We start from the raw sequence: 24,629 nt of genomic DNA, 5'->3' as shown, positions 1-24,629 counted from the left end.
AACAGAACAATATCTTTTGGTCATCAAATATATCTAATGATCAGGCAAATAATTCAGTAGCTCAGCGTTTAGATATTCTGCTTTTAAATGCTATTGGGAAGACAATTTAGCAGAGTTTGGAACATCCTTCACACAGCTTTTAGATATTCTTCTTTCAAATGCTATTGTGGAGACAATCTAGAAGAGTTTGGAACATCCTTCACACTCATTGTTGCCATCAATGAACGTTGATGTGCATAGTAGCTCAGCTTTTAAATATTGGAAATCTTATTCTTCTTTCAAATGCTATTGGGGAGACAATCTGGCAGATTTTGGAACTTCTGCTTAGGTACTCTTCCTCGAAACCTTCCTGAATTTTTCACTTTAGATGGTGATCCTAGTTATAAGATCAAACTCAATTTTCCTCCAATGTGTCTGCAAATTCCTGGCTGACTATAAAAGGTAATAACCCGGGTTATTACCTTGTCTCTAACAAGGTGATTCCTTATTGATGGGAAAATCCTAAGTGGAATAGCCAGTTGTGACCCAATTGATAATTTTTTTTCTTCCTCAACTCTATAATATCTTCCATTGTGCGTCGTGCATCGCATGACGAGGACAGACACAACTCGTGGTACGATGTTGCTCGTTGGGCCTCTCGGGGGAGTGGGGAGGGGGGTTAGAGCGAGCCCGATTTCCCCATAAGGGCGTTTGAGGGCTAACGTTGGAAAACAGGACTTGCTGAACCATTTAATTATGTCATTTTTGTCGATGAATCCTTTCGGGTGTGCGGGTACTCGTTGAATGACGGAGACTCGGATTGGGCAAATGTCGAGGATAGGTGCTCGAGGATCCCTTGTGATCAACTAGCCTCAGTCCCTCAGTCCCGAGAGGGTGTCTTACATGTCTAACCCTCAGTCCCTTGTCGTTGGCTTTGGCAGCTGTTCACGGGGTCCCGAACTTATCGATGCGGACCTCGCACTACCGCTCGCCTGTCCGACACACTATAATATGACTATCGCCACCCACTCGCCAAAGTATTCACCCCCATTATGGGTGTATCACATGTCTAACCCTCGCACTGCAGTCAAGTAGTAAAATGTAAATGCCACAATATATAATGTGCATAATACATTAACTTATATTTTGGGAATTTGAGACAGCATAGCTATAGCATTAATAAACACTAAATGGGCCTAATTCATTTTGAAGCACTATAATGGCAAGCTACTTGGGCCTAATAAACTTCTTTATGAATAGAAAACTATTAATTGTTAATGACATATACAAACACACATTCAAAAACAATTTTACTTAAGCGCTCATTCTAAACTTACTTGGCACCATTGGTAATGAAACTTTATCATTACATTATTAAACACTCCAATTAAAATAACGTATTTTATTTCTAAAAAAATGAAAAAGTTATGTGTTCAACACTTCAACGTGAGAAGCCCGTTACTTAGTGAGAGACAAAGTTAAAGAGGCAAAATTGTACGAAACAACTTGTTCCAATTTCCATAAAATGATTTGATCCAATTTCCCAGAAAATAATTTGATCCATTTTCCGCATAAAAAATAAAAAGATATCCGCATAAAACATTTTAAAAAAAGAAAAAATAAAAAAAAGTATCCGCCATAAAATCCATACATCATCATCATAAATCATCATCATCATACATCACCATCATCATACATCATTATCATCATCAGCAGCATCATCCTTAGCAAGCATCATCATCTAAAAATAACCATGATCATGATTAGTTATGATAACCATGATTCCTAAGAATTCAAGCTTACAAGAACGTTAATCAAGATTAATTGATCCTCAATTTCAAACAAATTAGAACTTTAAAAACAAATTATTGTGGGCTGTGAATGAAATGTAACAAATGGATCTGCAAATGGAGTATGAAAGCCCTGTATAATCACATAAGACCTCAATCCCCTAAAGTGACATGGAGAAGACTGGTGGAACAATAAGGCACCTGGCAATTATAGTTCGGTGCTCAAAAGAATCATGAAATGTAGAGAGTTGGGTCCATACTTTGTTTGGACCTTGCTTGCTCCTTCTGTTTCAGAGGTGTACTGCTGGGCAAACAGATCAAAGGGGATTGGTTTCTCTATGCAGGGGGCTGCTGGTCAAGTCAGTGGATTCAACTGATGCTTGTGGTTTTGGTTGTGGTCTAATGACCTGCAGCAGGTGTTTTTTTTTTTTTTTTGGGGGGGGGGGTCTGTAGACTGGGGTTTAAATCTGCAGATGGGGTTGTTGTTTTCTGCTGCTGGGTGGTGTAGCAGCAACATGGGTAGGCATCATGCTAATGGCATCAGTGGTTGAGCTGCAGTGGTTGTGTTGGCAGATTCTACACAGGTTGTGGTCAGCTGGGTGGAGGTGAGTTAGACTATAGCATCTTGGATTTGGCTGTTGATCTAGGTTCAATTAGTTGTGGGGTTTTTAAAGGTTCGGCTTTTCAGAGCCTTGTGGGCTTTCTTTTGAATTTCAGGTCTGCAGTTGAGCTCCAGTTTACTGTCATGCTTGATATGATGCTTATTTTGATGTTGTGCTATGGTGGAAGCAATTATGCAGCCTGTGGTTCTTTTCCAAACATGTGTTTGAGTGATTTTGATTCCTAAAGTCTCACTTAGTTTTCATTAATCAAACATAACCATCAACATTTTGTAATTTTTAACACATAAAACATCATATATTTCACAAAAAATCAGACATAAGAATCATAAAAAAAAATCAATATTGACCCTAACGAGGACCCTAATGATGATTTCTAACCTATAATCTTAACAAAAATCATAGTACTCCTAATCTAAGAGAGTACTACTTACCTCCACCATGCTAGCCTAGTGAACTCCATGAGCATTAGCAGTCAGGACATCTGTACAAAATAGATAAAGCCAAAAAAAGGAAATATCGAAATTAGAAATCCCAAATGACTTGGAGCAACCGAAAGACCCTGAACCAATATCAATGATTATAGAAAACTGAAAATAATTTGAAAATTGATAAAACATAACATGGGGAAAAAATGCTACCAGTACCAAACTTTTCAACGATCAAATTGATCTGCTCAGTTGGAGTATGGTCCAGAAAAACACTAGCCATCACTGGACAATCAAACTCTTGTACTATTTGAACCAAACTATTATAATCCAGCCTGTGGTGTCGCATTAATTTGCTGACGGCCCCATGTAAAGCTGCCCTCCGCTGATCTTCAGGTGTTGGGCCACTACTTGCTATGGAGCGGGGTCTGGACCGTGCCCTACTACGGGACCTACTAGCACTGGCTTCACCACTTGCCCCAAAGTCTGCAGGGGCCCTAGGAACTTTGGAGACAAAGTGATTCATTGCTACAATCTACATCAACAACCAAAAACAAAAATTATAAATAATAATAAAACTTATAATAATTCGCATAAAAAAGAAAGAAAAAAAAAATACCCACAATTGAATCGGCAGAGCTGCAGCTTCCTTCTCGCTTTTTTTCTCTTGAGACCCATATCTCCAATTTATATATATCATGTACCATTAAGTCTCAACCAATTAAAGTCTTTTCCAATCAATTCAGAAAAATAAAACAAAGAATCTACCTTTTCAGCGGAACTCCTTGGGGGGGGGGGGGGGGGCTTGAGTTAATGCATGCAATTGAACACCTTTTTCGACATAGGTGGGAAAATGAGAGAGAAGAGTCAAAGAGATTGGGAAAATACGAATTAGGTCAGCTAGGTAATAGTGGCACAAGGTGAATAAGAATTTTGGATTACTATGGGCCCGTACTTATTTACTGAATTAAGCTGAATTGAACTGAACTGAATTAAACTGAACTGAACTTATTAGAGCTGAACTGAACTTATTAGAGCTGAACTAAACTGAATTGAATTGAACTAAACTTATTTTAAGCTGAAATCCTAAAAGGAATTGTTTATAAAAGAGATATTAAGAGCTGAAATGAACTGAACTGAATTTATTGGAGCTGAACTGAACTTATTGGAGCTGAAATGAACTGAACTTATTTTAAGCTGAAAAGAACAGGCCCTATATTTTCTTCTTATTAAAATTCTTGCTAGAAGAAGATCATAAAAAACATTGTTTTGTATGTATGTATGAATGTGTGTGTGTGTGTATTTATGGATGTATATATATTGTATGTGTGTGTGTGTATGTATGTATGTATGTATGTATTAAGGTTGGAAGAATTTGGATTTCTTCTTTCTCATTTTTGTTATTGATGTAAGTCATGCAAATTATAGAAAAAGGAAAATAAAAAGAAAAGTATGGAGGGTTGTTCATATTTCCAACCCATAAGTTCTTTAATCTTCGATATAGGGATTGCTTCCTATAGTTGGTTGGTACACATGGATCAATTTTTCTTAGGGTTCTTCTGTCAGTACACTTTCTCTCTGTTCATCTAGAGCGTGAGAGATCGATTGGAAGATCTTTCAAGAATCCATTTTGGAGGGACTTTGTTGTGCTCTTTTGCTCGAAAATTGATAGAACTGGTATCACTGCGGAAGATTACAAAGAAAGAGCTAGATTTTTCGAGGATAAATTCTATGACTATAAGGTTAAGATCAATGTGAAAATGCTTACGTCCATTTCAATTGTGAATGATGAGTGTACATCTATTCTTATTTATATGAATCACTTAAAATTTTCCATATTATCTCCTTCTATTCTGTTCATGTATATGTGAAATAGTATGTGATGAGGATTAGTTTGAGTAGACATGCTTGCTGCCCAGTTTCCGACCACAATCGAGTGGTCTAATACTCTAATTCAAGTTGTAGTTATGTTATTTTAGTTTAGAACGATTATTTGCGACGTAATTTAGTTATAAGCGTAGTTAGGAGTCCATGAGTGTAAGCTTAAGTAGGTCCAAATAAGTGTTGAAGTAGTCTAATTCACTTGCATTTTATGCGTGTGATAAAGTTGTATTTCCTAGTTTAATTTGGGTTAGGAGTCAGATGTTAAGCCTGCAAACTAGGTCTCCTAGTTAGTTTAGGATATTATTGCTTCCACTATTGTACTATATATATATTCATGCTTAAATCAATAGGAGAAGCAGAGGTTTTTTTTCATATTTGGCTTAAAAACGTGAGTTCTAGGTCCTCTATTCTTCTAGCAGATAACTCATCAAGGCCATCTTCCTTAAGGTCATATTCACTCCATCCTCCACCATTCATCCCCTCCTAATACCTCAGTTGCGCAGCTCACCAAAATAGATTGAAAACCCTCATACAATGGGTTCAACCACATTTTACTATATACGCCTCAACTATCATCAAGAAAATTGCAGTGAACACCACCAAAAAATAACAGAGAAGAGGAAACAGATTTTTTTTTTGGCATAAACAGAACATTTATCAATTACTCAATTCAATGCACCTTCCAGCATCCGCCGCGTCATAATGAGACGTATATAGTAAAATGTGGTTGAACCCATTGTCTCCATTCTTATCCAGCAGTAATTCCACCTTTATTCTTCGACTTTCGACTGACTTCTCATTCTAAAGATAATTCAATCAACAAAAACTCCAATCTCAACTTAAAATTCAATCAACTGACCTCATCGAGCAACGATCAATATCAATGAGGTAAGGAGAAGAAGAACAAGAAGAAAGATGGTGGAGACTACAACAACATCGATTTAGAGCTTTGATTAGAGTATGATCGATGATTAATATACAAATGTAGAGACATATATATCATACTATAAGGTGTGCATGTTACTCATGATATAAATTCAGAAATTAGAAAGATAAAATGCGATGTGATACATGTGTTGAATTGATTAGTACTATCACATTTTATGCGAACTCGAGCACTGCTTTGGGTTAATGGCATCAACATTAACACCATAAATTAAATTCGGTGACTTAACACCTTTATATAGTGAGACCATCACAATTTGTGATATAGTCTAACCTTACTTTCGCTTTGTCTAACTAGAGAAGCTGAGAACAATGAGATTAACTTATCGGTTTGAGCATGGTCCAACTCAAACAAAAAAATGGTTTAGCTCGTGATCCCTGTAATTATCAACAATAATAGGCTTGAACTGCTCTTCACTTAGATGTTGGAATGACATACGAACCTTCACACGAACCTTTTTAGGGTATCCTTAAAGGTTTTACCGACAACAAAAGCGTCGTTTCAAAGAAATTATCCAACAAAAGTACATGTGCGGAAAATGATGTCACATCTTCACCGTCCAATGTCCATGCATATTGGTTTATGTTCATTTGTCCATAAGATGTTGCCTCGTATAAACCATGAAGTTTCCTATCCGTGAGAACATATTTTAGCCGTAGAAATTCTATATGTCCATAAAAACAACATACATATATACATACATACATACATACATACATACATACATACATACATACATACATACATACATACATACATACACACATAATAATAATCCACAAACAACAAAATTAAATTTCTTTTGATAAATCAGAAAAAATGGATATAATGAGTATATATGAAGCAAAAAAAATGAAATTGAGAGTGTATAATTTACACCTACCCTCTGATGAAAAAAACCTAACCAAGCATCATCTCCTTACACATCGGGATCTCTCGAACCCCCCCCCCCCAGAGGACCAATGAGTTTACCACTGCTCCATTATCCCCATTGTTATCGGGTGGCGACAGTCATATTATAGTGTTTGGGTAGGCGAGAGGCTGTGCGAGGTCCGCACCGACAAGTTCGAGACCCCGTGTACAGTCGCCTAAGCCAACGACGAGTGTCAGGACACCCGCCCCAATCAACATCAGTATAAGAGAGAAGATGAGAAACATTGGACTTGTAGAGATGAAGCCCAAAGGAGAGAGTACCTTGAAGATAGCGTATGATTCTCTTAAGTGCACTCATGTGCTCTTTTGTGGGAGCATGCATATGGAGACAAATTTGTTGTACAACATAGGAGATATCGGGCCGAGTGAAGGTAAGATACTGTAGTGCTCCTGCAAGACTACGATACTTTGTGGGATCATCGTAGGGTGAATCAGAGGTGGCACTAAGTTTGGACTCAGTATCAACAGGAGTAGGGCTAGGACTACAGTTAGACATTCTGGCACGTTCAATTATTTTGGTAGCATATTAAGATTGAGATAAGAAGAGACCACTTGTGTGCCTAGTTACGGCAATTCCCAAGAAATAGCTTAGAGGACCAAGAGCTTTCATAGCAAATTCAGAGGCTAGACGAGTCATAATGGACTTAAGTAGATGATCAGAAGAAGTTATGAGAATAATGTCATCCACATAGAGTAGTATATAAGCAATATTAGTACCATTGTTGAAGATGAACAAGGAATGATCGGACTTACTATGAGAGAACCCAATGGTGGCAACAAAATCAGCAAATCTTTCGTACCAAGCCTTAGGAGCTTGTTTTAATCCATATAAGGATTTCTTTAAGAGGCAAACATGATCAGGGAAGTGACGATCACGAAATCCCATGGGTTGATGCATATACACTGTTTCATTGAGATGACTATGCAAAAAAGCATTCTTGACATCCATTTGATGAATGGGCCAAGATTTAGAGACGGCAAGACTGAGAACCGTGCGAATGGTGGTAGGTTTGACCACGGGACTGAAAGTCTCATCACAATCAACTCCTTGCTGTTGAGTATTGCCATTACCTACAAGACGAGCCTTATACTGCTCAAAAGAACCATCAGATTTATATTTATGACGAAAAATCCACATGGAACGAATAATATTCACATTAGACGGCTTAGGCACTAATTCCCAAGTCTTATTATCAATTAAAGCATTAAATTCATCCGACATTGCATTCTTCCAATTATGGTTATGAAGCGCACTTACAGGATTTTTAGGAATGGGAGAAATATCTGTAATGGTGGTTGCATGAAAATTAGAAGAATATTTTGGGTTAGGCTTAAAAATACCATGGGAAGCCCGTGTTGCCATACGAGTGGATTCTTTTGAGGGGGGAGGGTCCGGTCCATTTGTAGGTGAAGAAATCTGGGAAAAAGGGGAATATTCAAACCCCCCTTTATAATAACTAAACACCCCCCATGTTATTCGAACTACATAGAACCCCCCTAACTAACTAAATATTCCCCATGTTATTCAAACTCCACCCCCTTTATAATAACTAAACACCTCCACGTTATTCAAACTCCACCCCCTTTATAATAACTAAAAACCTCCATGTTCTTCAAACTCCACCCCCTTATAATAACTAAACACCTCCGTGTTATTCAAACTCCACCCCCTTTATAATAACTAAACACCTCCATGTTATTCAAACTCCCCCTTATAATAACTAAACCCCCTTTATAATAACTAAACACCTCCATGTTATTTTTCTCTTTTCGTTTCTTCTCTTTCCTTTCTCTTCTAGGGTTTTTGTTTTCTTGGCCGTTTAGGCCGGATATAGTCTAATTCGATTCCCTTTTTTTTTTTATTCACGTTTTGTTTTGTTTGTTTTGTTATGTTCTTTCTATCTTTGAGAGTTTGTCCCTATTTTATGGGTTTTTTCAATTTTCAGGGATTTTGATTCTCATCTATGGATTCTCATCGCCGGCCCCTATCCGCTTCCCTCCCAACAATTTCAAGAACTCTTTGACTCTCTTTTCAAAGTCCTTTTCATCTTTCCCTCGCGGTACTTGTTCGCTATCGGTTTCTTGCCAGTATTTAGCCTTGGACGGAATTTACCGCCCACATGGGGCTACATTACCAAACAACCCGACTCGGCGATAGCGCCTCGTGGTGCGATAGGGTCCGGGCACGCTGGAGCTCTCACCCTTTCTGGCAGTCCCGTTCCAAGGGACTTGGGCCTGGTCCGCCGCAGAGGACGCTTCTCCAAACTACAATTCGGATGACGAAGCTGCTCGATTTTAAAGGTGGGTTGTTCCCGATTGGCTCGCCGTTACTAGGGAAATTCTTGTAAGTTTCTTTTCATGCGCTTATTGATATACTTAAACTCAGCGGGTAGCCCGCCTAACCTGGGGTCGCAAAGGTTTTTCCGCCCCTAAGGGTAACGGTTTTGCCGCCGAACATGGGGGGTGTTTAGTTAGTATAGAGGGGGGTGTAGTTTGAGTAACATGGGGGATGTGAAGTTAGTATAGGGGGGTGGAGTTTGAATAACATAAGGGGGTGTTTAGTTAGAAAGAGGGGGGTTTGAATAACATGGAGGGTGTTTAGTTAGTATAAGGGGGTTGAGTTTGAATAAAATGAGGGGTGTTTAGTTAGTATAAGGGGGGGGGGTTTGAATAACATAAAGAGGGTGTTTAGTTAGTATAAGGAAGGTGTAGTTTGAATAACATGGGGGGTGTTTTGTTAGTATAAAGGAAGTGTAGTTCGAATAACATACATGAGGGGGTGTTTAGTTAGTATAAGGGGTGTGTAGTTTGAATAACATTGGCGGTGTTTAGTTAGTATGTGGGAGTTTAAATAACATGAGGGGGTGTTTAGTTGGTATAAGGGAGTGTAGTTTAAATAGCATGGGAGGTGTTTAGTTATTATAAGGGAATTAGAATAGCATGAGGGATGTTTAGTTAGTATAAGAGGGGTGGAGTTTGAATAAAATGAGGGGTGTTTAGTTAGTATAGGGGGGTTTGAATAACATGAGGGGGTGTTTAGTTAGTATAAGGGAGGTATAGTTTGAATAACATGAGGGGGTGTTTAGTTAGTATCAGGGAATTTGAATAACATGAGAGGGTGTTTAGTTAGTATAAGAGAGGGGGTGTTTAGTTAGTATAAGGGGGGTGTAGTAGTTTGAATAACATGGGAGCGTTTAGTTAGTATAGAGAGGGGTGTAGTTTGAATAACATGGGGGTGTTAAGTTAGTACAAGGGGGTGACGTTTGAATAACATAGTGGGTGTTTAGTTAGTATAATAGGGGTTTGAATAACACGGGGGGTGTTTAGTTAGTATAAGGAGGGTGGAGTTTGAATAAAATGGGGGGGGGGTGTTTAGTTAGTATAGGGGAGTTTGAGTATCATGAGGGGGTGTTTAGTTAGTATTAGGGGGGGTGTAGTTTGAATAACATGAGGGCGTGTTTAGTTAGTATAAGGGGGGTGTAGTTTGAATAACGTGAGGGAGTGTTTAGTTAGCATAAGGGGGGTTTGAATAACATGAGAGGAGGTTTTAGTTAACATAAAGAGGGTTTGAATAATAATATGAGAGGGAGGGTTTAGTTAGTATAAGGGGGCTTTGAATAACATGAGGGGAGGTTTAGTTAGCATAAGGGGGGTTTGAATAACATGAGGGGAAGTTTAGTCAGCATAAGGGGGTTTGAATAACATGAGGGGGGGTTGAATTAGCATAAGTGGGGGTTTGATTAACATGAGAGGGGGGGGGGGGGTTAGTTAGCATAAAGAGGGTTTGAATAACATGAGGGGGGGGTTTAGTTAGCATAAGGGTGGTTTGAATAACATGAGAAGGGTTATGTTAGCTTAAGGGGGTTTTAATAACATGAGAAGGGCTTTGGTAGCATAAGGGGGTTTGAATAACATGAGGGGAGGGTTTAGTTAGCATAAGAGAGGGAATAACATGAGAGGGGGGGGTGGTTTGAATGACTTGGGGGGTCTAGTTAGCATAAGGGGGGTTTGAATAACATGAGAGGGGGGTTTACTTAGCATAAAGGGGGTTTGAATAACATGAGAAGGGGGGTTTAGTTAGCATAAGGGGGGTTTGAATAACATGAGAAGGGGGGTTTAGTTAGCATAAGGGGGGTTTGAATAACATGAGGAGGGATTTGAATAAAATGAGAGAGAGGGGGGGGGTGGTTTAGATAGCATAAGGGGGTTTGAATGACTAGGGGGGTTCATGACCACTTAACGATGACAGCTTTCAAGGGAATCATGATTCCAGAAATTGATTGTAGCACCGGGAATACATCAGCTCCTTAATGGTGGGATCAGGTTGTAACATTGAAGGTACAAAAACCAACATGATTGGCTCAGTTTAAGAAATAGTTACACCAATGAAAACTTATCTGAATTGCAATATAGAGATTCTTCCCCAGCCATAAGCTACAACAAATTTTTTATTTTTTATTTTTTATTGCTGTACAAGAACATTTTAATACAACAATGAGAAAACATGCAAATTCTATTATATTTTTCTCTATAACATGAGCTTATGAACAGGATATTGATACTAAAGGCAATTTTCAGAATTAGGTTCCTCTGTATCACTCTGAAGTGCCAATTCAGCTTCAGTTGTTTGATTGATTTGCTCTGGTTGATGCCTCCGATGCAGCTCCACTTCCAAAGCACTCTTTGCAGCCTCTGCCATTTCAGCAGTCTTTAGAGCCTCCTCTTCCTTCATCTTTAGTTCTTCTATCTCCTTTGAAACAGCTTCATATTTTTTAGCTGCTTCCTTTTGGCTTGCCACTAGATCTTCTACCAGAGCCATATTTGCAGTTACTTTTATATCAGCTAACTTTTCAGATTCATCAGCTTTCTCCATCAAAGAGTTGTAATCTTCATTCGATAACTTAATCTTTCCACTGCTTTCAGAACTAGATTCCTCAGCAGCCTCAGCTTTTTCAGAAAGATCTTTAATCTCATCTTGTGCAGCTCTTTCTGCGGCTTTGGCTTCTTCTACTTCTTTGGATAAACTTGCTAGCTTATTTTCCATCTCTGCTATTGACTCTGTGAAAGTTTTGGATTCTTGCTTCCGCTCCTCTATTTCCTTCTTCATCTCTTGAGTTCCTTGCCTAGCTCTCTCAGTTTCCAGTGTCAGTTGCTCAATCAATATGGCCGTATCATCAGAGACATCTGCTGCACTTGTTTTATTTACAACACCAGCTTCAAGTACATTCTTGTTATCGTCTACTTCGGCTTGAAGCTTGTTGACTAAAGCATCTATTTCTTTCTGCTTATGCTTCTGCTCTGCCAATTCTTTTCCAATATGTTCTAGCTCTTGCTCGAGGGATTCAACTGAATGTTGAACAGATGACTTCTCCTCTGCTATCTTCTCTAGTGATTTCTTAGCATTCTCAAGCTCAAAAGTTGTTCCTTTATGAGATTCTAAATATGCAGCTCGGGCTTTTGATAACTTTTCTTCAATGTATAAAATTTCAGCTTTAGTTTCAACAAGTTTCAACTGCAGATTTTCATCCGACAGTAGAGATTGGTGTTCATTCTTCAGAGTGAGCAATTTATGCTCCAATTCTTCTTTGGAAAGTTTATCAGAACATAGATCCTCACGTTTATTTGTTGAAAGCTTCTGGTGCTCCTCTTCAGTGTCTTTAGAAGAAAATTTGATCTTGGCTATTGCTTCCTGCATGCTAGAAATCTGCTTGGTGAGGTCACTGACTCTGTGCTGGTGAGCTTCTGCTGCCGCATTTGCTTTTTGTTTGTCGCGTAAAGCAGCGGCTTTGGCTTCTAAAATCGTGTCATATTCCCTACGAACGCTGTTGAGTAGTTGTTTTGATGCATCAAGCTCCAAGATGGTAACATTGTACTCCTCTCTGGTGGCATCCAGATCTTGTTGTACACTATCTACCATGTCTTGAGCATTAACACTAGACGATATTGCTTCTTCAAGCTCCCTAGCCCTAACATTTAGAGCTTCTGAATTTTCAAGTACAGACTTCTTGGATTCATTGATGGATTTTAGTTTTTGATTGAGTTCATCAAAAGTCCTACGAGCCTTGTCGAGTTCAGGTATGGTTTTGATTTTCTTGGATTCGGCTCCTCTAAGTTGCTCTTTCAGTCTATTCAGCTCGTTCAAGGCAATATGTAACTGTGCCTCCTTATCTAACACTACCTGCTTGGTTTCACATAGGAAATAGAATTATTAGTAAACAAATTGACATCAACTTTCTAGTATGACAATATAATAAAAAATAAAATTACCTGTGCTTGAGGTTTGAAACTATTCTTGGTAACAAGAGGTTTGGCTTTAGGAGACAGCGATGATGATGCTTCAACAAAGAGACTGACAGCATCTTTGACAGATTGAAAAGGAGCTTTGGTATCAATCTCTCCTACTTCGACTGCCTTCGGGGAGCTTCCTATGGAGTTCTGTCGTGTTCTTGCTATGTTCATCATGTTAGGTAATTGAACTACTTATTCAAGTGGTAGATCAATTAATGATGCACCCTAACTTTGTTCGTAACAACAAAAAATTGCAACCTGACATATGGTTGGCAGCATCAGAATGTTGGATGCTACTCCAGATTGTGTGTTTTTCTTCTATCAATTAAATCTCAGTATTCATGTGAATTTTTTTAATGAGTAACTCTAATTTCTTACAACACTCGGATCATAAAAAAAAAAGCTTTATCTCATATTTGTATAGGAGATCCTTACAGTTAAAAAAATATTATCAGGTAAATAATAATATACAAGTATGAAATATATATATATATATATATATATATATATATATATATATATATATATATATATATATATATATATATATATATATATGTTAAAATATTCCTTCATTGTAAAAGAATTGAATCAAGGTTGTATTAGCAAGTAGCAACCAAAAAGAAATCTGAAAACAATATGTGCACGTTGATATAAATAATACTCTAATTACATCGTTGGTAGAGATGAGCATACCTGAAGAGAAAAATAGGAGTTATGTATTGGAAGGCAATTAGCTTCATTCAAGTTATCAATTTAGAAAGGGAGATAATACTATGGTAAAATTCTATGATAAATCTTCGTAACAACATTGCTGAATGCCCAGAACTATTATTATAAATTCAAGTTAGAATGCAAGAAAGGAGATTAATCTGCAATAGAATGAAAATGAGAGAAAAAAAAGTAGAAGAGAAGAGAGGACAAATAAGAGCCACACAATTAAAGAGGTTAACACGAACATTGCTCAACAAAGCCTACAATGCTGGACATTATATTACTATTTTTAGATGAGAGATGTAATTTTGTGGATGTATGTTTGATGAAACTAAATAAATTTGTGTGATATAATCTCATCCAACTTCTTACCTAGCAGGGCTAGCACTAAACTTAGTTTGTGCGCTTTGACCTTGTTTCATATTAATACAATTGTCATAGAAACATAATGTAAAAAATAACAAACTATTAACTTGGTATTACAGAACTTCTGCTGTATTTTTGTGTTCTGTCACTCGTTGCAGATTGCTGAATGCAGATAGAAAAATCCAATTTTAAAAAAATAAAGCTAGCTTTGTATCATAGTTGTTACGCATGGTGACATTTTCACCTGGAGCATACTCATGGTATACAAGCTTCAAGAATGTTTTTAATTTGTGTTAATATTAATCTTCCTAGAGATAGAAAGCCCGTACTCATCACAAGGGAAAACATTTACAGAGCATCGTATCCTAAACATATGGAATACAAGGCAACATACGCTAGCAAATAAGCAGAAAATGGTTCCCAATCAACAGTAGGTACATAATGTGATACAAGTTAGAACAAAAAAGCAGCTACATTATGCAATGTAGTAATTGAAAAGATAGGCAATCAGGCAGCAAGTATGTATGGGGAGTTTAAATCCAGCCCATAACACAAGATCCCTTCAAGTAAAAAACATGAATGTTGGAAGGTTAAAGGACAAGCCTGAAGGTAAGGTTGATCCTGATAGCATCTAGTTTAGTACGTTTAGGCACGGAATGAATCCAATCCCTCTGAGTGTAGCCTTTCATAACCAAAAGGGATCCATGTTTTAATAAAAAGGAATGCTGATCCTGATCGGCATTGCTGGCTGTCTTCAACCGCTTGCTTGCACTTGAATGCGCCTTTGACACTAGTACAGCATTGTAAAGTCAGTTAAGTACAAGTTATAAAGAATAGTAGGAAAGTAGCAATAGTAGCAGTACCTGATTTATTGGGTTTTTTCTTCAAGAAAAAGTGACGTTCGCAACCAAAGGAAAGGGAAGCAATTAGAGGAGTGGGACCATAAAGAGGTTCATCATCAGAATGCCAAGAAACGTAGTCATTGCCAGAATTGTATCGATTCAAAAGCAAGCTATTGAAATGACTTCCAGGAAGAGCATCTTCAACCTTGAAAACGTATACTAGTATGTTTAAGAAATAGTTGAATCAAACAATGTTAAGTAGCAGCTTAAATTAGTAAAAGATTTGAATACCGCTCGGAGAAGATGAACAAGGGGTGGGAATTGGTGCCAAGGGTAAGCATGAGGTTGATAGCCACTATATTTCAATTTGGAAACTCCCTCACATGCAACATAGCAGCTGTCACGGGGCTGCAACCATGTTTATGAGACATCAGGTCTTGAAAATAAAAAATAATTAATACTCGTAAAATAAAAATACCTGGAGGCATGAACGCCCGAATACATGGATGGTAGGGCGATTCCATGGAATTTGATTGTTGAGGTATTCAAAGTATTTCCAGGCATCCTCGCACTCCACAAATCTCGGGTAATATTCAACTTCACTTCCATTTCCTAATTCTATTATCTTACTTTTTATTCTACCTTTCCCTATTTCTGACAACCACAATTCTCCTCCTCCTTCTCCTTCTCCTTCGTCCCTTTTGCTCTTGCTTTTGTTCACATTCACTGCAATTGATTCTGATTTTTCATTTTCACTTTCTTTTGCTTCTGACTTTTCCATTTTCTCAAACAAAGGAAAATAATCAACTTTGATTTCCCAATTTTACATACCACAACTGCCGTCAACAAACATGGCTCTATGTTAAGGATGGAGACCCAATTTCTCTGTTGTTGTTGTTGTTGTTTAGAGAGCCAATAAGAATTAATTTCATAATCTCCTAAGACCGTTAGGGAAGTTCTAAGCACTTGAACTATTAGATCCCTCACTCTCACAAGGATACCTTTTACAAGTTGTATTTCGTATTAAATTAAGATTAATTTTTCATAATAATAAGATTATTTTAAACATTTTTATCCACAAAACCCGTGTATAAAACAACATCAAAATACAAGTAATTTTTTAAAATTTTCTTTATCAACCTTAACCATATCGATAATTTGTACTTAATAATACGGAGTATACAAAGATTTTAACGATTGAAGATATATGCAACCAAGAAAGTCAAAAGGTTAAAATTAGGATTTCTAATGAAACATTAGGGTGTGATTATGGTACATCTAAAATTGTGAGCAATTCACACATTACACCCAATTTAGACTCCAATATATATCCTATCACAAGCTCATGATGTTAACTATTGGTACAACACATGGGGAATAGAGCTATCATAAATTGACTCGACCCGAGAATCCGACCTGAACCGGTAATGATCCGAACTTGACCTGTACCCAAACAATGGGGTGAAACTAGTGACCCGTAACCCAACTTGAACCAACCTGATGTTGACCGACAACTGATTTGATCCAATACTTTATGACCTGAATTCGAACCCGCACCCAACCCGATAGTAACTGTTTCGGGGTTTTCTGATGTCCTGCGGGAGAGTTACAATTCCGAGACTGGAACCGGACGCCTGTACCTGCAAAATAACGGAGACTCCTGGGAGCTCCGCCTCCAACGGTCAAGTTAGTACTTGATTAAGGAGTAATAAGTGCGGAAATTAAAGTAATAAGGTCTCTCTAGGTGAGAGTGTTTAATGTTGGTAATCTGCTTTGTTAGCGAGATCAGCCGGTTATTAGTGTGTTTAGACTTCTCTAGGTGAGAGTCATTAATTGCTTGATCCCCTTTAATGAGGATTAATTAAGTATTTATAGTCTTGAGAAGCGTGCCACTCTCTAGGTTTAGGGTAAACCTAGGGCTGACCGGGCCTCTAAACAGGATTGGGCCTTGTTGGCCGGTTTTCCCATTTGGCATGGGTGGACACGTGGCGTGTCTCAATTGGTCCGTAGAGGACGTATCTGTGATTGACACGTGGCAGGCTCCTATTGGCCTACGTGAAGGACACGTGGCGGAACCTGGTTGGTCCACTTGTCAGACGGTGATTGGTGGATAAAAATCCCCTAATCATTTGCCCCTCACAGGTGGCACGTGACTGGTCACGTGTCACCTGTGACAGGTGCCGCACGGTGACAGGCGACGGCCTGCTACAGGTGTCACCTTGCAAATGGCCGAGAGATTTTCCCGCCCAAATTTTGAATTTGGAAGCGACCCTTCGCCTTCTCACTTTGCCTATATAAGGAAGTGCTGACTTCGGTCATTTTCACATTTGAGAACTTTGCGAGAACATTCGGACCCCTGAACTTGCTCTGACATTTCGGACCTTTTCTGCCTACCGCCTGTTCTGACAAGCCGACTGCACAGGATTTTCAGAACTTCATCAACCGTCACTCGTTCAGGTAACTGTCAGTTCTCTTACTCTTAATTTTTCTTTTTATTTTTTTGAAATGGCACCACGGAAGCACACGACACGACCTAAGTTAGTGATCAGCCGGTCACCGGGGACGGCTGAATCTAGGACTAGGAGTGCCGCCTGCCCTTTTCTGGACCCATCTTTGCCCTTTATACAAAGTCCGACTGTATCTGTGTCTATGTAGAACGTGATGGCCAGAACAAAAAAGACTGGTATGATCTCAAACTCGGACGGCTCCTCCCAAAGGGTGCTCATTAGTGAAACATCTGACCAGGCGCCAGATGTAGAAGTGAAACGAGGCGGCTGCCAAGCCGACAGTTCTGAGGGAGGGGTCAAGGTGGTCCCTTCCCATTTCACCGTTGATATGTCTAATTTTCCTCCTGCTCCTTCTAAGGGAGAGGAGGCGGGCCCCTCTGGGAGAGGGGAGGAGTCGTCCTCTTCGGACTCGTCAGAGGACGAGTCCGAGTCCAGCTCTTCTGGCCACGCTTCTCCAGGCTCAGAAGAAAGAAACAGCCGCCTACAAGAGGCGAGGCTTTCTCATGCAGTTGAGAAGGGGGGCAATTGGGCGGAGCCGTCCGCCTCTTACAGAGAGGAAAACACCCCCTACTACTGCACGGTACCCCGGGGCCGGATCGCAGCCATGCAAGACAAAGTGGAGAGCTTTATAGCTAACCACAGAATGGGCCCCGACTTTCTAGTGTTTGTGCCGGATCCAGAAGACACTGTTGTCTGGCCGGCTGGTACTAGCTATGATGACGGCTGCTTTGGCTGCTATGTGGCGGCCATCAAAGCTGGACTGCGCTTCCCATTACATCCGGTTGTTCAGCGGATTTTAGATGGGTATGATTTGGGGTTATGGCAGTTAGCCCCCAACTCTTGGGTAAACGTACTCGGCTATGTGGCCGGGTGCAAAATGTACGGGGTGGAGCCAAGCTTTGAGGCTTTCGCCCACATGAACTATCTCAGCCGGACCCCTAAGTCGGGAGGTACCGGCTGGTATCAATTAACAAGCCATAGGGGCTACCTCATGACGAGAGGTAAGGCGAACAAATGGAAGGATTGGCGGAACACCTTCCTTATCATCGAGGGTTCAGACACGGAGCTGAACAAACGCTTTAACAAGTGGAATAGGGATCCGCCTCTTCTCGCAGGCGGCCGCAGCATGCCGCCTGTTCCCCCAAAGGCTAAAAAAGAGATCCTAGACAAAGGACTCTTCAAAGTAGAGACTAGGGTGAACTCTACTTCAGGGGTACGAGAGCAAGTACCCCTAAACTGCGTCCCGAGCTTCAAGTGGCTCTATGACGAGTACTTTTTGGCCGCCTGTGGCCTCAGCAGTCGGTGCTCTAGAGGTAGACGGCCTGACAAATACTCTGTTTTTTCACGCCTTGTTTACTTGGGATTTTTACTAACTTTGATGTTTATTTTTTGCAGCTGACGCCATGAGTAAAATAACTGCATCCAAGACTGCGGCGGCCATGTTGCGGGCCTCTCTCATGCAACAGTCTTGTACCGACTCCCCCAACAAGGGGGCACCCTTGGTGAGCTCCGAACCTTTCACCCTCTTTTTGGAGTGTTTATGCATATACTAACTCTCTTTTTTTTTTTTTTTTTTTTTCAGTCGGGCACTCCAAGAGCTTCTTCCTCGCAACAGCCGGACCCCAAGGCCCGGAGGACGACTGTTGCAAGCTCTCCTGGGTCTTCCAGGAAAACAGTGGCGGCTGAGAAGCAGCCGGCCACTTCTTCTAAAACTCCGGCGGGGCCACCTAGAAGTATGGACAATTACTTGTAAAAACTTTTACACTTGCTTCCTTCTTGACTAGGTCTAACTTGCTTTTTTACGCTTGATGCAGCCGGCCCTCAGGGGCCTGACTTGGTAGAGGTAGCCAAGTCCATGATCAAAGTAGTTCCTCCATCTGAAAGGGAGGCGGTCAGGGGTGTCGGCACCCTTGACCTTGATGGGATTGCAGGGGTCCTTGCTGAGGTATACTTTTTGAGTATTTGAATTCCAGGACGCCTGTTATCTTTTTTGTTTGGAAACTGACGCCTGTTTTTTTTTTTTTTTTTTTTTGTACTTAGGCCCTGCTCCGAGTTAACGGCCTTCGCAAGCCGCTTGATCAGAAGAACAAAGAGGTAAAGGCTGCAAAAGCTACGGCCGCCTCTGACTGTGATAAGGCAATGTTTCAAATTGCCCAAAATGAAGTACTGACCATTGATATTCTTTATTATCAGGCGCAGGCTACCGCCGCTGTTCGGGCTCAGTTAGAGGCGGCCCAGAAGAAGAATGACGAGCTGGAGGCGACCATCACAAATCTTAAGGCCGAGCTGAAACCTCTTCGCCTAAAAATGTACTCTTACGAAGCCATGGAGAAATCCTTGGCAAGCGTAAAAGAACGCCTGGTGAGCCAAGAGAAGAGTCTTACCCAAGAGCTCTCGGAAAAGGCCGAGCAAGAGAAGAAAGAGCTCGTCCGGGAGATGATGGAAGACTCCGCTCAAATCCAGCGCATGACCTGGGGCCGCCTGTTCCCCAATGCCGACTTTGCCTCTTGGGAAAGAACGTACCGCCAGTGTTCGGAAACATATAACCAAGAGATCCTAGCGGCTGCTGAAGAAGAGGCGTTGGGAGAAGCGTTGGAGGAGGAGGAGCCGGTTGTGGCGCTTGTGCCACTTGGGGGTAAGGCATCAAAAAAGGATGCAGCTGAAGCCGAGTCCAGCAAGAAGAGTGCTGACCAGGCGGCAGCTGCTAATACTGAACTGCCCCCTTCTTAAGCTTAATGTATTCTTTCCACGGCCTGCGTGCCGTTTGCTTTGTAATTACCCGGCCAGGGGGCCGGGGCTTTGAATATTTTGCTGGTCTTTAATGACCGGCTTATTTTTAATGAATTTTTGTTTGCAATGAATTTTTGTTTGCTTCAAATTTGTCCAAGTATTCCATATCTAATATCCCATTGTTTACTAGACCGACTGTTGTACATGGCCGAACGTTGCAGACAGGTACGGATAGTTAGTACGCCGCCTATGCCCCTGGACGACTGGTTGTCTGTTTCCAGGATAGACGATCAGTCGACCATTTATTCAATCGGTATTCGAACTATTTTGTCTGGATCCTTTTTAGGCAGGCGTGCCTGTCTTTTTGTAATTTTAACCAAGTAGGAAAGTGGTCTGACCAAGTAAATAGAGTATTACCTAGTCGCCAAGGAATTGAGTAGTAAAGATAACAAGCGGCGGGTACCGGTTGTTTCCATTTATTGCCAATGTTGTTGGCTTTTAACTCATAATTTGTTAACTTAGCAAGAGTAGTGGTTGAGAGCCCCTGTTTGTTAAAAACAGGCGGACGACTCATACCTTTTAGGCTCCATACTAAGTTTGAGTGACTATTAAGTTAACATAGGAGTTACTTAGTCTTCGTCACAATTTAGATTGAATAGTAGAGGTACCAGGCGGCGGAGGCCGGCTGATCCCCTTAATTTGCCAATGTTTGTTGGCTATTAACTCAATAGGTTACCTAGTAGGAATAGGGGTTTGAGTGCCCCTGTTTGTTAAAAACAGGCGGACGACTCAAACCTTTTAGGTTCCATACCAAATTTGAGGGAGTGACTATGAGTTAACGTTGGAGTTACTCAGTCGTCGTCACTTTTGTTTGAGAAGTAGAGGTACCAGGCGGCGTAGGCCGGCTAGACCCCTTGATTCGCCAATGTTTGTTGGCTATTAACTCAATAGGTACCCCCTGCATTTATCCCAAGTAATACAGGCGGTCATCTGACTCAGATGTCAACTGCTACCACTGGTTTGGTTAGTGATAGAGTTATCCTTGTCTCAAAAACGGCTACGTGGTTGCCCTTGGGGACAGTCGTATAGGTGCCGTGTAATTAGTTTATAGAACAATGTTCCACCCAAAAGGGAGCTGCTCTCTGCGACGAATTTCATCCGGAGGGATGCCGTCGGACGCCTGCTATGATGTTGGGACAGGTCGTATTAGTTTTGTAGATTTGATCAGTTGGCTTGGCGCCTGGTCTGATCATTCGGCCTGTGGCCTTGGTAAGTTCTTGGTGAACGTAGGTGCTAAATAAAAGGAGGGTAGCCGCCTGTTAGGCACAGGGTCGGCCAGGCCCTAATCTTTTTAGCTAAGTAATAGGGGGGTGGCTATGTGTTTGGAACCAGTCGGCCATCTTCTTATGGAGAGTAGCCGACTATAATCCCAGGCGACATGCCCCTATTGTGAGTGAAATACTCAATGGAGAGTAGCCGACTGTAAGGGTACAGACGGCATGCCCCTCTGAAGATAGTGTAAAACTCAATGGAGAGTAGCCGACTGTAAGGGTACAGACGGCATGCCCCTCGTAATACAAAATTGAATAGTAAGTGCAAACTTTTATTAAGTAGCTCTTTACTTTACATCCTTCAAAAGAAATATTTCTTAAGATTATCTACATTCCAAGTTCGAGGCAACGGTTGTCCGTCTGGTGTTTCCAGACGGTAGGTACCGTCCCTGACTTCCTCATAGATTCGGTAGGGTCCTTCCCAGTTGGGAGTTAGTTTGCCAGACTCATTAGCCCTACCAACTGCTTCCATTTTTCTAAGTACAAAGTCCCCTACTTTGAGTGGACGCCTGTGTACTTTTTTGTTGTATGATCTAGTCATTCTCAGGCGATAGATCTCATGGCGCAAGACAGCATTGCCCCTCTTTTCAGGAAGTGAGTCTAATGCCAGGCGCATGGCTTCCCAGTTTGCCTCTTCGTCATATAGCATTACTCGAAGAGTCGGCTCGTAGTGTTCTATTGGAAGAACAGCTTCCGCACCATAAGTTAGGAGGAATGGAGTTTCTCCAGTCGCCCCTTTTTCAGTCGTCCTAATGGCCCAGAGAACATGTGGTAGTTCATCCGCCCATAGGCCGCCTGCTCGTTCAATCTTTTTCTTGAGACCGTCTGAGATGATTTTATTAAAGGCTTCCACCTGGTCGTTTGCTTGTGGACGGCCGACAGATGCAAAGTAGTTTGCAATTCCTTGGTCACCCAACCAGCTTTTGAGAACAGGCGTCTCAAATTGGGGACCATTATCAAAAACCATAGACATGGGAACCCCGAACCGAGTGATGACATTTTTCCAAATGAATGAAATTACATCTTTCGTCTTGATTCCCTTTACCGCCTCCGCCTCTACCCATTTAGTGAAGTAGTCAACGGCAACAAGTATGTACCTTCTGCCGCCTGTAGCAGGCGTATATGGACCCAGAATGTCCATGCCCCACTTAGCAAACGGTAGTGGGCTGTGAATGGTAGTGAGGTCAGTAGCCGGACGGTGAATTAGTTTGCCAAACCTTTGGCACTTGTCACATTTTTTCACCGTCTCCATTGCATCTGCTTCCAAAGTAGGCCAAAAGTAGCCCTGCCGCCTTGCCCTTTGAGCAAGCATCCTACCACCTATATGCGAAGCACAGTAACCAGAGTGAAGATCATCTAGTATCTCTCGTCCCTTTTCTGGAGTAACACACTTTAAGAAGGGTTGAAGGTACCCCTTTTTGTGAAGTTCTCCCTTTATCATTTCAAAACAGGAGGCTCGTTTTTTCAGTGCTGCCGCCTGTTGAGGATCATCCGGCAGTGTACCGTTTGTCAGATATGCCCTGATTGAATCCATCCAGGTTGAGCTTTTGTCTAGGATTCCAATAGGGTTTTCCTCGATGCTTTTCTTCTCCATTACTTCCCAAAAAACAGTTCGAGGAGTATCAGAGGAGGCGAATGATGCTAATTTTGACAGCGCATCCGCCTGGTTGTTTTCTGATCTCGGCACTTGGATCAGATGGAAATCCTCAAGGGAGCCGACTGCTTGTCGGACCGCCTGTAAATACTTGATCGTGGCCGGATGGGTTGCTTCGTATTCGCCATTGTACTGACTCACTATCAATTGTGAATCGGAACAGGCGTCTATTTTTCTTGCCCCTGCCGCCTTGCACATGCGGATCCCGACTAGTAAAGCTTCATATTCTGCCTCATTGTTTGAAGCCTGAAAACTGAAGCGTAGAGCATACTCGAACCTGTCGCCCTCTGGCGACTGACATATGACGCATGCTCCACAACCATTTGAAGTAGAGCTTCCGTCCACATATACCTTCCATACTTGGTCTGGAACTTGAGAGTCAGGAGGACGAGTCATCTCTACAATAAAGTCAGCAAAGGCTTGCCCCTTCACTGCTTTTCTAGGCTCGAAAATAACTTCGAGGCTCTGTATTTCTATGGCCCATTTGATCATTCGGCCTGACGACTCCATGATGGTCAGTGGCCGCTTGATAGGTTGGTCTGTATACACGACGACTGTATGTGCCAAAAAGTAGGGCTTCAATTTTTTAACAGCCATGAAGAGTGCAAGACCAAATTTCTCCACTAGGGGATACCTCAACTCGGCATTTTTCAGTACGTGACTGACAAAGTAGACCGGGAGCTGACAGCCGTCCCTTTCAGTAAGGAGAACAGCGCTTAACGCATGATCAGAGACGGCCAGGTACATGTAGAGAACCTCTTTGGGCAAAGGGCTGACCAGCCTCGGCAAGGAATGTAAGTGAACTTTTAATTTCTGGAAGGCGGCCTCAGCATCTGGCCCCCATTCAAACCTTGCCTTTTTCTTAATTGCCTGGAAAAAGTATAGGCATTTGTCGCCTGATCGGCTTAGAAATCTTCCCAAGGCCGCCAGACAACCTGTTAACTTCTGAACCTCTCGGATGGTACGAGGCGACTGCATGTCAATGACCGCCTGCACCTTCTCAGGGTTCGCTTCTATTCCTCTCTGATTGATAAGGAATCCGAGAAATTTCCCAGACTCAACTCCAAATAGACATTTCTTGGGATTGAGCATGACATGGTGCCGCCTGAGTGTGGCGAAAGTTTCTCGGAGGTCCGACAGATGATCTTTCTGAAGTTTAGTCTTGACAATCATATCATCAATATATGCCTCGACGTTTCTCCCAATCTGATCAAAGAACACTGTGTTTATCATTCGTTGGAAGGTAGCCGGGGCATTCTTAAGACCAAACGGCATGACCGTGTAACAGTATAACCCCTGATCAGTGACGAAGGTCGTCTTCTCCTGATCTTTCTTCCATAAGGGAATTTGATGGAAACCAGAATAGGCGTCCATGAAACTCATCAAGGCATGGCCGGCTGTTGAGTCGACCAGGTTATCAATTTTAGGCAGAGGGTAACTGTCTTTGGGGCACGCCTTGTTTAAGCCTGTGTAGTCTACACACATTCGCCAGGTGCCATTCGGCTTTTTAACAAGCACCACATTTGCAACCCAGTCTGGGAAGTAACATTGCCGAATGAACCCTGCATCAAGTAATTTTTTAACTTCGGCGGCTGCCGCCTGACTTCTTTCTTCGCC

At 41.3% G+C, this 24,629-nt stretch overlaps 3 protein-coding genes across 3 annotated transcripts; all 3 read right to left on the bottom strand.

The window, feature by feature from the left end:
• Positions 1–7,106: 7,106 nt before the first annotated feature.
• LOC110731122 (uncharacterized mitochondrial protein AtMg00820-like) lies at positions 7,107–7,943 on the bottom strand. The gene has a single exon (XM_021910957.1). It carries the CDS (start codon positions 7,941–7,943, stop codon positions 7,107–7,109), a length of 837 nt encoding a protein of 278 aa, XP_021766649.1.
• Positions 7,944–10,647: 2,704 nt separating this feature from the next.
• LOC110731100 (WEB family protein At5g55860-like) lies at positions 10,648–13,289 on the bottom strand. The gene is made up of 2 exons (XM_021910939.1): positions 12,848–13,289; positions 10,648–12,758 (listed from the first exon to the last, which is right to left on the bottom strand). The coding sequence occupies exons 1-2, from the start codon at positions 13,040–13,042 to the stop codon at positions 11,142–11,144; spliced, it is 1,812 nt and encodes a 603-aa protein (XP_021766631.1). The 5' UTR covers positions 13,043–13,289; the 3' UTR covers positions 10,648–11,141.
• Positions 13,290–13,479: 190 nt separating this feature from the next.
• On the bottom strand, positions 13,480–15,653 carry LOC110731099 (DNA oxidative demethylase ALKBH2-like). The gene is made up of 4 exons (XM_021910938.1): positions 15,269–15,653; positions 15,082–15,198; positions 14,812–14,995; positions 13,480–14,738 (listed from the first exon to the last, which is right to left on the bottom strand). Exons 1-4 carry the CDS (start codon positions 15,569–15,571, stop codon positions 14,539–14,541), a joined length of 804 nt encoding a protein of 267 aa, XP_021766630.1. The 5' UTR covers positions 15,572–15,653; the 3' UTR covers positions 13,480–14,538.
• Positions 15,654–24,629: the final 8,976 nt, after the last annotated feature.

Source organism: Chenopodium quinoa, unplaced genomic scaffold, assembly GCF_001683475.1.
Source record: "Chenopodium quinoa cultivar QQ74 unplaced genomic scaffold, ASM168347v1, whole genome shotgun sequence".
In the NCBI taxonomy this organism is placed as follows: domain Eukaryota; kingdom Viridiplantae; phylum Streptophyta; class Magnoliopsida; order Caryophyllales; family Amaranthaceae; genus Chenopodium; species Chenopodium quinoa.
Note: the sequence above shows the minus strand (reverse complement) of the source record. Positions and strands in the feature narration are given on the sequence as shown.